General features: G+C 68.2%; 5 protein-coding genes across 5 annotated transcripts; 2 read left to right on the forward strand and 3 right to left on the reverse strand.

Annotated features, from left to right (window-relative positions):
• Position 1: 1 nt before the first annotated feature.
• RHOBADRAFT_44142 (uncharacterized protein) lies at positions 2-2,638 on the reverse strand (the record flags this gene model as incomplete). Its single annotated transcript, XM_018414356.1, has 7 exons — positions 2-1,410; positions 1,481-1,510; positions 1,582-1,715; positions 1,787-2,070; positions 2,146-2,245; positions 2,317-2,523; positions 2,610-2,638. 7 exons carry the CDS (start codon positions 2,636-2,638, stop codon positions 2-4), a joined length of 2,193 nt encoding a protein of 730 aa, XP_018270676.1.
• A 1,694-nt stretch (positions 2,639-4,332) lies between these two features.
• On the forward strand, positions 4,333-5,669 carry RHOBADRAFT_44143 (uncharacterized protein; the record flags this gene model as incomplete). The annotated part of the gene is made up of 4 exons (XM_018414357.1): positions 4,333-4,339; positions 4,480-4,557; positions 4,652-5,211; positions 5,535-5,669. The coding sequence occupies 4 exons, from the start codon at positions 4,333-4,335 to the stop codon at positions 5,667-5,669; spliced, it is 780 nt and encodes a 259-aa protein (XP_018270677.1).
• Positions 5,670-6,368: 699 nt separating this feature from the next.
• RHOBADRAFT_44144 (uncharacterized protein) lies at positions 6,369-7,134 on the reverse strand (the record flags this gene model as incomplete). The annotated part of the gene is made up of 4 exons (XM_018414358.1): positions 6,369-6,406; positions 6,489-6,650; positions 6,786-6,970; positions 7,070-7,134. The coding sequence occupies 4 exons, from the start codon at positions 7,132-7,134 to the stop codon at positions 6,369-6,371; spliced, it is 450 nt and encodes a 149-aa protein (XP_018270678.1).
• Positions 7,135-7,933: 799 nt separating this feature from the next.
• On the forward strand, positions 7,934-8,941 carry RHOBADRAFT_14979 (uncharacterized protein; the record flags this gene model as incomplete). The annotated part of the gene is made up of 3 exons (XM_018412229.1): positions 7,934-8,080; positions 8,155-8,282; positions 8,353-8,941. Coding segments are annotated over 3 exons (864 nt in total), but the record flags the coding sequence as incomplete, so codon positions are not given.
• Positions 8,942-9,252: 311 nt separating this feature from the next.
• Positions 9,253-12,753, reverse strand: RHOBADRAFT_53596 (uncharacterized protein; the record flags this gene model as incomplete). Its single annotated transcript, XM_018416908.1, has 10 exons — positions 9,253-9,465; positions 9,554-9,742; positions 9,824-9,966; positions 10,035-10,253; positions 10,323-10,376; positions 10,442-10,540; positions 10,615-11,133; positions 11,218-11,316; positions 11,399-11,742; positions 11,807-12,753. 10 exons carry the CDS (start codon positions 12,751-12,753, stop codon positions 9,253-9,255), a joined length of 2,826 nt encoding a protein of 941 aa, XP_018270680.1.
• Positions 12,754-12,766: the final 13 nt, after the last annotated feature.

Consider the following 12,766-nt stretch of genomic DNA (forward strand, 5'->3'; position numbering starts at 1 on the left):
CTCACGACACAGGGCACCCCTCGGTCGCCTCGGGCTTGACCTCGACCTTGTCCTGCGGCTCGCGCTTGTCCTGTGGCTCGGCGCCCTTCTCCTCGCCCGCGGGACGCGCCTCGACCGCCACGGCCGCCAGGTGCTCCTCGGCCGTCTCGGCAGCCAGGCGCTGCTCGTTCAACTCGAGCTTGATCTCGACCCGGCGCTGCGCCTCGGCGCCGACGGGCGCGAGGCTGAACGCCTGGCCGCCGCCGACGCTCGCGGCGCGCTCAGCGGCCGTCGGCGGGCCCGCCGTCGCCGTCGACGTCGCCTCGAGCGCCGTGCGCACGAGGACCGGCGAGACGAGCGGCTCGTGCGGCATGGTCGACGGCGGCGGGCGGTGGTCGGCCGGCGCGGCGGATGGCGCGAGCGGGGCGGCGCTCGTCGTGTCGCTCGTCGACAGGCTCGAGGCGGTGAGCTGGTGCGTCGGGTAGAGCGACGTGCCGCCGAGCGCAGTCGTCGAGGCCGACTTGAGGCCCTGCTCGTCGGCCGTCGAGAGCTTGGTCGCGACGAGCGGCTGAGGCGCCGCGGACGACTGCGGCGTCGAGTCGGGGCGGATGGCGAACGACGAGGGCGAGTCGGTGGCCCACACGGGGGTGGGAACGTGCGCGATAGGAGCCGACGAGGCCGAGACGGCGTCTGCGGCGCGCTCGGGCCCCGACCTCGACGACGACGACGCGCCCGACGACGACTTGGCGCCGACCGGCTCGACCTCGACCGGCACGCTCGACATCGTGGTCGACGACGACATGCGCGAGTGCGAGCCGGCGCCGTCGACGCGCACCGAGCCCGTCGAGCTGCCCGCGTCGGGCGACGGCTTCTCGAGCGGCGCGGCCGGCTCGACGCACGCCGCCTCGAGGCCCGAAGGCCCGTCGCCGAGCTCTTTGCGCTTGTTGGGGCGGTGCTCGCGCTCGGCGCGCAGGCGCGCGTTGGCGGCCTCGGCCTTGGCGAGCTGCGCCTGGTGCATGGCGACGAGGTCGTTCGAGGCCGTGCCGGGCGCAGTCGAGGACGAGGTGCTCGCCGACGGGAAGTGGACCTTCTTGGTGGCGGACGCGGAGCTGGTCGACGAGCGACGGCGGGCGAGCAGGTACGAGTCGCCGTCGCTGCCGCTGTCGTCGTCGCCCATCGGGTCGAGGAGCGCCTCCTCGCCGCCGAGGTCGCCCGAGTCGAGTGGCGAGTCGGCGTGCGTCGATGTCGGCGACGGCGAGCGCGAGAGCGGGCGCACGACGCGCTTGCCCTTGTCCTGCGGCGCCTTCTCGACGCGAGGGCGCTTTGCCGCACGCTCCTCCTCCTCCTCGATCTCCTTCTCCGTCATGCCGATGTACAGCGTGTCGCCAACCTCGACAGGCGGCGTCACCGAGCGCTCGACCTCCTCGGGCTCTGTGGCGAGAGGGGGCAGGAAAGTCAGTCGGGTCGCTCAGGCAGGGAGGGAAGCGGACGTCGAGCGCACCCTCGTCGGCGAGGCGGGCACGGATCCAGGCTGTGACGGCGTGGCAGAAAGTCAGGATCGGACGCGCTGTGGCTGAAAGGGCGTGGAACCAAGGGACGCACGGTCCGAGCGGATGTAGAAGACGAACACGAGGTCGGGCTCGTCCTCGTTGAGGTAGTCGTAGGTCCACGTCGTGGTCTTGCGAGGGTTCTTGCTCTTCTTGGGGTCCTTCTTGACCGTCTTGAGCTCGCCGAACCTGTGAGGCGAGAGGAGCTCGTGAGAAAAGGTCACGAGGGATGGGGACAGAAGTGCAAGGAGGCGACGCACGTCGCTGAGACGCCGAATTGGCCCTTCTCCTGCTGCTCGTGCACGGCGCGCTTGTCCTTGCTCTGCTTGGCGAGCGGGTCGTTGGCCATGCTCGCGGACGACTGCTCGCCCTTCTTCTTCTTGGGCGCCGGAGGCGGGTACACGACCTTGGACTTGACGTTCTTGATCTTGCGGTACGTGATCTTGATGGCGGACACGCCGTCGAGGAAGTCGGCGTCGCGAGAGGCCTTGTCGCGATCGCCCGTAGTCGGGACGGGCCCAAACTTGAACGCGCGCGTGTGCTCCTGAGCTCGGGAACAGGGCGAGGGTCAGTGTGTGCGCCTGGGAGGCCTCGACATGCGGCCCGAGGAAGAGCTCACGTCGCCGACCTGCACGTGTGACCAAGTCGTGAAGCGGTCCTCGTCATCGGGCGGGCCTTGGTGCTCAATCCCGCCCGCTTGCTCCCACCACCTGCCGACTCTGTTGAGGGGACGGGAGGATGTCAGTGTGGACTCCTCAAGCCGCAGAACCAAGGCGAGGAGGAGACGCACCGCTGATCGCCGAAGTAGAGCGTGCGCTCGACGCCCCTCGTCGCCTTCTTCTCGCGGCCGTCCCACAGGCGGACCTCGAACTCCGAGTCGTACGCGCCGCTGATGTAGCCCGTCACCTTGTTGCCCGTCTCGCGCATGTCGAACACGAGCCGAGGCCTGCCGTCGACGACGACGTGGGCGCGCAGCTCGGGGATCTTGGACGGGTAGCTGCGCGAAGGTGGGAGGAGGGAGGGGGGCGAGAGCGGGTCAGCTATCGCGCCAAGAGGGGTCCGGCGAGGCTCGAGGGGACGCACAGTGAACGACTGGGCTCAGGGACGAGCATGGCGGCGGTCGACGGGGTGGTGACGAGACGAGGTGTGGGGAGCGAGGCGCGTGCATTGATGAGGATGAATGGCGGCGCGAGGCGGGCCTGGGGCGACTGGTCGTGGGCGTGCAGGCGTGCCGAGAGCTGCTGGGAGGCTCTGGTGCGGCGGAGGCGAGTCCCTGCGGCGAGAGTGCCGGGGGGAAGGTGGTGTGGTGGAGGACGAGGAGCGGAGGAGGAGGACGCGAGGAGCGAGTCGTTCGCCGTCCTCCTGTGCGTTCACTGGCGACGGCAGATGCACAATGACACCTTCGTAAGCTCGTCTGCGAGCGCACCGCAGCACTCGAGGCGTCTCCGACAGCTTCTGCGACCGCACGTCTCCCGCCGACTCGCTCACGCTGACTCTCCTCCTCCGACTCGCAAAGTCTCTCGCTGTGCATCGCCTGCAGCTCGAGGGTAACTCTTAAGCCGAGGCAGAGCAGCAAGGAAAGAGGAGAGAGGCCTCCCTCGAGCTGTCGCGAGCAGACGACGGCGGGGCGTCGGCCGCGCGAGGAGCGAGAGCGAGAGCGAGGGACGGTCTGTCCGGTACACCAAGGCTCAAGATGTCGTCGAGCTGCACGGACGAGAGATCGGCGAGGGTGAGTGAGCTGGGCGCGTCAAGAGAAGGCGCGAGGACGGGGAAAGGTGGCGCACCGTGCGAACAGGCTCACCGAGGCGTACGAGCCGCAGCCTCGGATCGTTGCGCTCGGCCGACGTTGTACGACGATGGCGACGCAGATGTCCGGCGGACCCTGCAGGCGCTTTGGGCGACGATGCGTCTCGAGGACGAGCCGGCGAGCGTACAGCAAAGCGGACGGCAGAGACGCGAGGAGCGGACTCTCGCGGTAGCGAGGTCCCGCGCAGCTTGATGAGTGTGGCCGAAACGAGCTTGCGCAAGAGGCACGAGCGCGAGCTAGAGGTTGTCGGGCGAGGAGGAGCATCTCGCCGCGAGCTCGCGACAGGGTCGCGGCGGCTCTGCAGCAGCGAGAGGCGGCGAGCGAGGTAGGTGTGGGGCGAGTGACTCCGTGACCAGGTCCTTGTAAAGGAAGGGCTCAGCCGGGCGGACGAGGTGGTCGAGCGAGGGGGGAGAGGCGGGAGGAGGTTGGCGAGAGCAGGAGAGGAGCGGGGAGCGAGGATGGAAGGTCGTCGAGGGGGGAGAGGACGGGAGGGTGTGGCCCTTGTGAAGGCTTTCAGGTGTGTGGCAGGGTGGGGCCACAAGCTGGTAGAGCTGTCGCTGTCGAGAGGGGGCAGCCGACGCAGAGAGTGAGCTCGCTCGAGCGCGACCACCTCCTCGTCTTTCGCTCGCACCCTCGCCGCGTCTTCACGCCCACTTCTTAACGCAGCCATGGGCAAGTCTACTGTCCCTCCACCTCGCCACTGTCCCACCCGCCTTGTCCTCGCTTCGCCACCTGCCGCCGTCGCCGTCCTCAACCGTCCTCGCCCGAGCCCGCCGCCCAAAATTCGCTCCCCCGCCTCGCCTCGAGCCGCCCTCGCCACCCTGCCGCACCAGCCCACCAGTCGAGCCCACCACTCGCACCTTTGCGCCCGTCGACGAGCGCGCGCGAGACTTGCGACGGCCGCCGCTCGAGCTCCAGCCCCGGCCGCACGCGACCTCGCGCCAGAGCCGACCCTCGCCCCGGCTCACTCGTCGCATGCGGCCACGTCGAGAGTGCAGCATGGCGGGTTCTGGCGGCGTTCCCGCAGCGTGTCAGGGTAGATTTTGGCGGCCGGCGGGCAGGCGAGGGCGGTGGCAGCAGCACGGCGTTCCGGACCCGTCGACCAGGACCGTCGAACTAACCTCGCCCTCTCCTCCCCTCGTGCAGCCGTCGGTAAGAACAAGCGTCTTTCGAAGGGAAAGAAGGGCATCAAGAAGCGGGTTGTCGACCCCTTCACCCGCAAGGGTGCGTCATCTCTTCCCTCTCCCCTCTCCTCTCCCTGCCCTTGGTCGCGACCCGTCTCGAGTGCCCGACACTGACCTCGCCCTGCCCCGCACAGACTGGTACGACCTCAAGGCGCCGTCCATGTTCGACACCCGCAACGTTGGCAAGACCCTCGTCAACCGTTCGTCGGGTCTCAAGAACGCCAACGACTCGCTCAAGGGCCGCATCTTTGAGCTGTCGCTCGGCGACCTCAACAAGGACGACGAGCAGACGTTCCGCAAGATCCAGCTCCGCGTCGATGACATCCAGGGCAAGAACTGCCTCACCAACTTCCACGGCATGGACTTCACCTCGGACAAGCTCCGCTCGCTCGTCCGCAAGTGGCAGACCCTGATCGAGGCCCAGGTCGACGTCAAGACGACCGACGGCTACCTCGTCCGCATCTTCACCATCGGCTTCACCAAGCGTCGCCCGAACCAGGTAAAGAAGACGACGTACGCCCAGTCGGCCCAGGTCCGCGAGATCCGGAGGAAGATGTTCGAGGTCGTCCAGCGCGAGTCGACCAGCTGCGACCTCAAGCAGCTCGTCCAGAAGCTCATCCCCGAGGTCATGGGCCGCGAGATCGAGAAGGCGTCGCAGGGCATCTACCCCCTCCAGAACGTCTTTGTCCGCAAGGTGCGCCCTCCTCCCTCCTCTCCTCTCACTCTCTCGAGCCGGGCACTGATTCTCTGCGTCCCTTTCTCTTCTTCCTCTCCCACCCTTGCGACTATCCCTGTCGCCTCCCGCATCGCCCTCGTCATCGTCGCCGACCTCGACTCGCCCACGACCTCGACCTCTGTCCTCGCCATCCTCTCCGTCGCCTCGTCGCGCCACCTCCCCCTCCTCCTCGACACTCATCCTGCACTACCTCGACGCCTCGCCCCGCCCTCGCCTGTCGCTGTCGTCGCCGCCTCGCCCTCGTCGCCTCGACCTCGCCCGGGACGACCCACTCGCCGCAGGTCAAGCTCCTCAAGCAGCCCAAGTTCGACGTCTCGAAGCTCATGGAGCTGCACTCTGCCTCGACCGAGGCCGAGGTCGGCGCCAAGGTCCAGCGCACCGAGTTCGTCGAGCCGGCCGTCCTCGAGTCGGTCTAAGGTCCAAGACCTGGCTCGAACGAGGGGTGGGTGGACGTTGTGTAGCAGTCCCTTTCTTTTTTGCGAGGGCATGATGCTGGCGCACGCGAGACGCACGACGAGCAGCAGCAGCAGCAGGCGCGGGCGCGCAATGCAGGCCGTCCTACGGGGCGAGCCCTGTTTCCTCTCTCTCTTTTCGTTTCTCCCGGCGCGGCTCTCGCTCTTTGCTCTCTCCCTGTCTGTGTCGAGAGCATCTTTGTGCCCTCTGTGACGGCTGCCACGAGAGAGGGAGCCAGAGCGAGCCCGCTTGCCTCAGTTCGAGTCGTCGGCCGAGGCTCGAGCGCTCTCTGCAGCTGCCCTCTCTCGTGCCTTCTCGTCTCGAACCGTGTGTAGCAGTGCTGCGAGAAGTGCGAGGCGAGCTGGCGGGTGCGCTCTGCGTTGGCTCTCGCGAGAAAAGCGCGCTCGGCTCAAGCGAACGGGAAGAGAGACGAGGGAATGCGCTATTGTACATGCTGCAGGGCACCGTCGCCCTGAGGCATCGCGATCTACACACACGACACGGGGAAGGAGAGGGTGACAGAACAACGAGGTCGAGAAGAAGGGCGCGAGGCGAGGGCGCAAGGCGAGGGTCGAGCGAGTCGAAGTGGACCGAGAGGGGGCGTGACGAAGAGAGAAGTCGAGACGACGAGAAAGGGGCAGAGGGGGGAAGGGGAGAGACGTCTAGCGGCGGCGCATCGGCTTGCAGCCCATGCGCTTCTCTGCGAGACGATGAGGACGCGAGTCAGTCCGGGTGCTCGACGACGGCGACGAGGGACACGAGGAGAGAGCCGAGGGACGCACTCTCGCCCATGGCCGGGAAGTGGGTGCGCGGCGTCTGCTTGACGGTCATGCCCTTGCTCGCGCGGTACTCCTCGCGGCGCGACATGCGCGGGCCCGAGGTCGAGATCTTGGGCTTGGGAGCCGGCTCGGCAGACGTAGACGCCTCGCCCTCGACCTCCATGTCTGCGTAGAGGACCGATAGAGTCGTCAGTACCTGCTGTACGCGACGAGAGAGGTCTGGGCGAGAGTGCGACGAGCATGCGCCGGTGCTCTCGCCCTGGAACGACGTCGACGAGGAAGAGCGAGAGTGGGACGCACCGCCCTCCTTCTTGTCGGCGGCACCCTCCTTGGCCGTCTCGTCGTCGTCGTCGACCGTCTCGTAGCCGGCCTGCTCGCGCTCCCACTCCTCCTTGTCGGTCAACGCGCGGGGCTTGAGGGCGCTGGCCTTGAGCTTCTCGTTGAGCTTCTGGATGCGCAGGTCGTGCTTGAGCTTGTAGTCGGAGCTGGGAGGGTGGCAGGGATGTCAGTGCAGGCCCTGTCGAGCGCGCGGGAGAAGGAGGCCGGGTGGGGAGGGAGATGGCAAGAGGGAGAAGAGGGCGCACTTGGGGTCCTCGCGCTTGATGGCTCGGTGTGCGCGCTTCTTGGAGCTCCTTAGTCCCTTGGCCATGGTGGCGTGCTGGTTGGTGAGCTGGCTCGGAGGAGCGGTTGGTGGAGAGAGGCGGACAAGCTGTCGAGCTCGCCTCTCGAAGCTCCGGCTCAGGGTGGCTGTGTCGCTCTCTCGCGAGGGGGTTTTCGAGGGAGGTGGTTGGTCCAGCTGTGTAGTGATGGATGCAATGCACCCAGCGTACACCCCTCTGAGCGAGTTGCGAGGGCGAGACGTTGGCTCCGAGCTTGGTCGCGCGGCGGTGCTCTCGCCGCGGAGACGGAACCTCGCTACTCTCGTCGCACACGCTAGCCACCACCGCTGCCATGCCCAAGAACCGCACTCAGCAACAGCCCGCAAAGCCCAAGGGCAAGGGCAAGGCCCGCCCCGCCGCTCCCGCCCCGGCACCGGCCCCCGCCGCCGCCTCGTCGTCGACCAAGCCCTCGCCCAAGACCCGCCTCTCAAAGGCAAAGGCCACCCCGCTCCCGCAAGACAGCGACGACGACCTTGACGCCGCCGCAGAACTCGCCGGCATGAGCGACGACGACGACGAGCAGCTCGACGCGCTCCTTCAGGGCGACGACCTCGAGGTGGACGATGGCGTCGAGATGAGCGGCGAGTCGGACGACGACGACGACGAGGAGGACAGCGACGACGAGGAGGACGATGTTACCGAGGAGGCCCTCGAGCGCATGATGAAGGTGCGTCGTCTCACTCTCCCTCCCACTCGCCGTCGTCCCGAACTGACCTCGGTTGCCCGCACCTTTCGCAGCTCCTCGGCCCGGTCGACGCCGCCGAGCTTGGTCTTCTTGACGGCGAGGACGAGGACGAGGGTTCGGAGGACGACGACGAGGAGGACTCGGACGCTGAGGAGGAGGACGAGGAGGACGAGGAGCTCAAGCCGTACGAGGAGCTCGACGAGGTCGACCCGGACGTCGCACCCGTCGAGAAGAACGTCACTAACGACAAGGTGCGCCGCGACAGTCCTCCCTTTCTCGCCACGATGCCGCCGAGCGAGACTGACCTCGAGTTGCTCACCCGCAGGCGGCCCTCGAGCGCGTCCTCGCGTCGTTCAAGACCGACGCCGGCTTCTTCGACACGCTCACCCTCACCAACCCCAAGCCGCTTAACGTTCCCGACGCCGACAACGACCTGGAGCGCGAGCTCGAGTTGTGCGTCGCGCCTCTCTCCCCCTCGATCGTTGCGCTCGAGCCCCGTACTGACCCACCCCCCCTCCCGCAGCTACAAGCAGTCGCTGTGGGCCGCCATGCACGCCGAGACGCTCTTCAACCGCGCCGACCTGCCGTTCCACCGCCCGACCGACTACTTTGCCGAGATGGTCAAGACGGACGCCCACATGGCCAAGATCCGCCAGGGCCTCCTCGACGAGCAGGCCGGCATGAAGGCGAGCGAGGAGGCGCGCAAGCTGCGCGACGCCAAGAAGTTTGGCAAGAAGGTGCAGCACGAGCGCCTGCGCGAGCGCGAGCGCGACAAGAAGGCCGTCGGCGACAAGCTCGAGAGCCTCAAGAAGCGTGCGTCCCCTTGTCTCTCTCTCTCTCTCTCCCTCTCGCGCAAGTCTCTTGACGAGCTCAATCATACTGACCCTCTCGGCCCGCCATCGCAGGTCGCAAGGGCGACGCCTCGTTCGGCGGCGACGACTTTGACGTCGCGCTCGAGGACGCGCTCGCGTCGGCCGGTCCCGCCTCGAAGAAGCGCAAGACGAACGAGTCGGAGCGTCCCGGTCGGGCACGCGCCGGCATCTCGCGCGCCGGGCGCGACAAGAAGTACGGCTTTGGCGGCGGCGGCAGGAGGAGCAAGGAGAACAACATGAAGGAGGACGACCGGAGCGGCGGCGGCGGTGGACGGAGCGGCGGTGGCAAGGGTCGTGGTGGCGGGCAGGGCGGTGGGAGTCGGGGCGGCGGAAAGGCGGGCATGTCGAGGAAGCGCCCGGGCAAGAGCCGGAGGCAGGCCGTTTGAGAAGGTCGAGCTTTGTCCTCTCGCCGTCGCTTGCAGTGCCACCTCCTTCTTTCTCTCTCTTTGCAGCCGTCTCTCTCTTTGCAGCCGTCTCGAGAGTGGATCTGCACACAGCGTTGCACCCGTCTAGCAAGCGACGTCGACTCGTCCCCCGCGTCCCTCGCCTCCTTACGAGCTCGCCGTTTGCCCCCTCTCGGCCCAGTCGATCCGCCCGAGCCCGATCGCCGTCCCCGTCGCGCACAGCGGCGCGAGCGTGAGCGTAGGGTGCCACGCCGCCGCCGTGACGGCCTGCTCGGGCGGCCACGCGGCCGTCGAGCGCTCGAGCGGGACCGACGACGACGTCTTGGAGAACGGGTTGTACGGGTCGAGCGCGCCGCGGAACTGCGAGACATAGTCGTCGACGTGTGTCAGGTCCTGTTGGGCGGCGACGCAGGCAGGGAGGGGATACGAGAGAGCCGGCTCGACGCACCTCGACATCGAGATTGTCCCACATCCGGACGGCGCCCGACGTGCGCTCGACCTCGAGGCGGTACAGCCTCGTCAAGTAGTGACCGCGCAGACGGCGCTTGCGCAGGGCGCGCACGCCCGAGGCGAGCATGGCCGTGCCGTCGAGCGACGCCGAGAGGGTCGTGGCGTGGTGAGGCGAGGCGGCGACGGACTGTGAGGGCGAGAGTGGCTCGGCGAGCAGGTCAGTCTGCGGCTCTCGAGGTCGAGAGTGAGAAAAGAGAGTAGGACGCGCCCAGACGGGCCCGCGGTGGATGGTGACACGGCCCTCGTTGCCCTGCATGCTCGGCTTGAGCCCGAGCCCCTTGACGCGGTCGTCGGCGTCGGTCGTGTAGGCCATGCCCGTGTGCGCCGAAAAGGCGACCGTGTAGAGCGCCGCTGTTGCACGTAAAGCGGATCAGTCGCCGTGCAGGAAAGGGGAGAAGAGGAGAGAGAAAGAGACGGACTGCGCTCGTGCGTGAGGACGCTCGTTGCGCCTCCCGGCTCGCGCAGGTCGCTCAGCAGGGCTGAACCGTCGTACCCGACCGAGACGATGCCGGTCGGCGCGCCGTCGAGGTCGTGCTCGGCGCGATTGTCGAGCTTTGGCGGCGGCGTCGAGATGAAGACGAGCTGGCGGATGACGGCCGTGTGCGCCGAGAAGTAGTGCGTCGGGCGCAGAGGACGATCTGCGTGACATGAGAGAGGGTTAGAGCGCGCGCGAGACGGTGAAGATAAAGAGAGAGCGGTGGGCGGACCTGGCTGTTTGCCGCTGAGGAGGATGTCGCCGACGCGCCAAACGGCGATGTAGCCTGTCGAGGGCAAGGGTCAGTCTCAGACCTCGTCATGAGAAGAGAAAGGGGCGCAAGGGACGCACCGTTAAGACACCCTGCAGCGAGGACCTCGTGCCCGCCCCATGCGAGAGCGTAGATGCTCGTGTCGGGGAGCTGCAGCCGCAGCAACGGCGACGCCTTGACTGCGGTCGTCCACATAGACCATCAGTATTGTGTCCAGAAGAGAAGAGAGCCAAAAGAGAGCGCGGCGACGCACCGAACGCGACCTCGTCCTCCTCGACCCTGAGCTTCTCCCTCGCCCTCTCTGGGTCCGGCACCGCCAGCACCGCCACCGTCCCATCGCCGAACACGCCCGCGACGAGCCCAACGTTTCCCTTGTCCTCACCCGCAGCTCCCTCTGCTTCTCCCGCCTCGTCGTCGACGTCCATCGCGTCCTCGCGCCCTTTGCCCTTGCCCTCGCCGTCCTTGCTCCCCGCCGCCGCAGCGCGCGCCGCCCGCCCGCCGCGAGGGCACCACGCCGCCTCCTTGCACTCGCCGAGGCCGTTGACGCACAGCGCGAGCTCGAGGCGCATGCGCGCCGAGTCGTCGTCGGCCGTTTCGGGCGCGAGGGACGTGCCCGAGGGCACCGACCACAGCTGGAGGAGGGCGCTCGGGCTCGTGGTCGAAGAAGATGTCGAGGAAGAGGCGGTGCCGGTGGCGGAAGAGGAAGAGGAGGACGAGAGCGGGTGGCGAAGGAGGGCGTCGGGCGAAGAAGTGGTCGTGACGAGGAGGTACTCTGCGAAGGGGGTCCAGGCGTCGTCAGTAAGGGCGCTTCGTCCGAGACGCATGCACAGAGAGGAGGAGAAGAGATCCTGCTCACCTTTGTCGGAAGGCCCGTCTGCTCGAGGCGCAAAGGCGAGGCTGCCGATCGGGGCGCCGGCGTTGAACAGGTGGCCTGGCTTCTTGCTGACGATCTCGTCTGGGCGGTGGACAGGGCGCTAGAGATAAGTATCCGGCTCATCGTGGAGGGGGGTCGCGAGAACGCGCAGGGAGGGACGCACCGAGCCTCCTCGTCTCGAACCTCTCGAGCTCGACCGCCTGCTCCTCGATCCCGCTCGCGACGATCCCGCCGCACAGGAGCCGGATGCGCCCGTCCAACTCACTTGACGTGTCCTGCTGAGACGCCGTAGAGGGTCCTCGTGACGTGCTCGGCGCGGTGGACGTCTGCAGCTCGACCGGCGGGATGGGGAGGTCGAGGGAAGGATCGGGTGCGGGCGAGTCGGCGGCGGCCGCTGCGGCGGCATCTGCGGCTTCTTTGCTGCCGGGCAGAGGGACGGACGGGGTAAAGATGGTCGACGGTCGGTCGGTCGGGTAGACCTGGCGAGGAAGGAAATGCGAGACGTGGCTGCGGTGGCTTCGAGTGTCAGAGGCGCGCACGACGGGAGACGCAGGGGAAAGGGTGGACGCACTGCGAAGATACGCCGACAATGTCCTCGTCCTTGACCTCGAGCTCGTCGTACCACCCTCCCCACTTCTCGCGCTCGCGGACCTTGCCCTCGCCGGCCACGCCGACGTCGTACCGGCCCGGCACGTAGTCCATGTCGCGCGCCCACGCCTTGTCGACGCCGAACGGGTTGCCCGAGTGCATCTCGAGGAGCTCGTGGACCTGCTCGTCGCGGAGGACGCCCGGCTCGCCGGCGCGCCCGGCGGCGAACCGCCTCGGCGCACCGCGCTTGCCCTCGCCCTCGAGCGGGACCGACGGCGCGAGTGCCGCGAGCGGACCGATCCACGGGTGCTGGAGGCCGAGGGCCGTTGCAGGGTGACGGTCCGACGGCTTGGCGCGAGGAGGAGCGACGCCGCCGGCTGCGGACCCGGTGCGCTGCGCGACGGCGGAAGCCGCGACGACGACCGAGGCGCGCCCTGCTGACCTCCCTGCGCTGACGCCCGTGCGCGCGCCGCGGCCCCTGCCCCTGCCCCTGCCTCGGCCGCCTGCGCCTCGCCGCGCGCCGCCAGGAGGAGGCGACCCGCCGACGATTGACCCGCTCAATCCGCTCGCGCCCGAGATGGACGCGCCGTCGTCGAGGTCGTCCAAGTCGAGGGCAGAGCCGGCTGCGCTGTCGTCGTCGTCGTCGTCGTCGTCGTCGCGTGCGGTTCCAGCCCCACCTGGCGCGCCGGGGTGTTTGTCGGGGAGCTCGAACTCGGAGCCGGACGACTCGTCGGGGATGTAGACGGGCTTGCGCTTCTTCTTGGGCTTGGTGTCGGGTGCTTGCGAGGTGGCGTCGTGGCCTGGGCGGGTCTTGTTCGAGTCGAGAGCTTCGTCGGATGATGAGGACGACGACGAGCTGGTGAGGTTGAGCGGGGCGAGGAGGTGGGCGTAGCTGGTCGAGGCGGTGGACCTGCGAGGCCTGGCTGCCATGGTGGCTCGCTGG

Source organism: Rhodotorula graminis, assembly GCF_001329695.1.
Source record: "Rhodotorula graminis WP1 unplaced genomic scaffold RHOBAscaffold_7, whole genome shotgun sequence".
NCBI lineage: Eukaryota > Fungi > Basidiomycota > Microbotryomycetes > Sporidiobolales > Sporidiobolaceae > Rhodotorula > Rhodotorula graminis.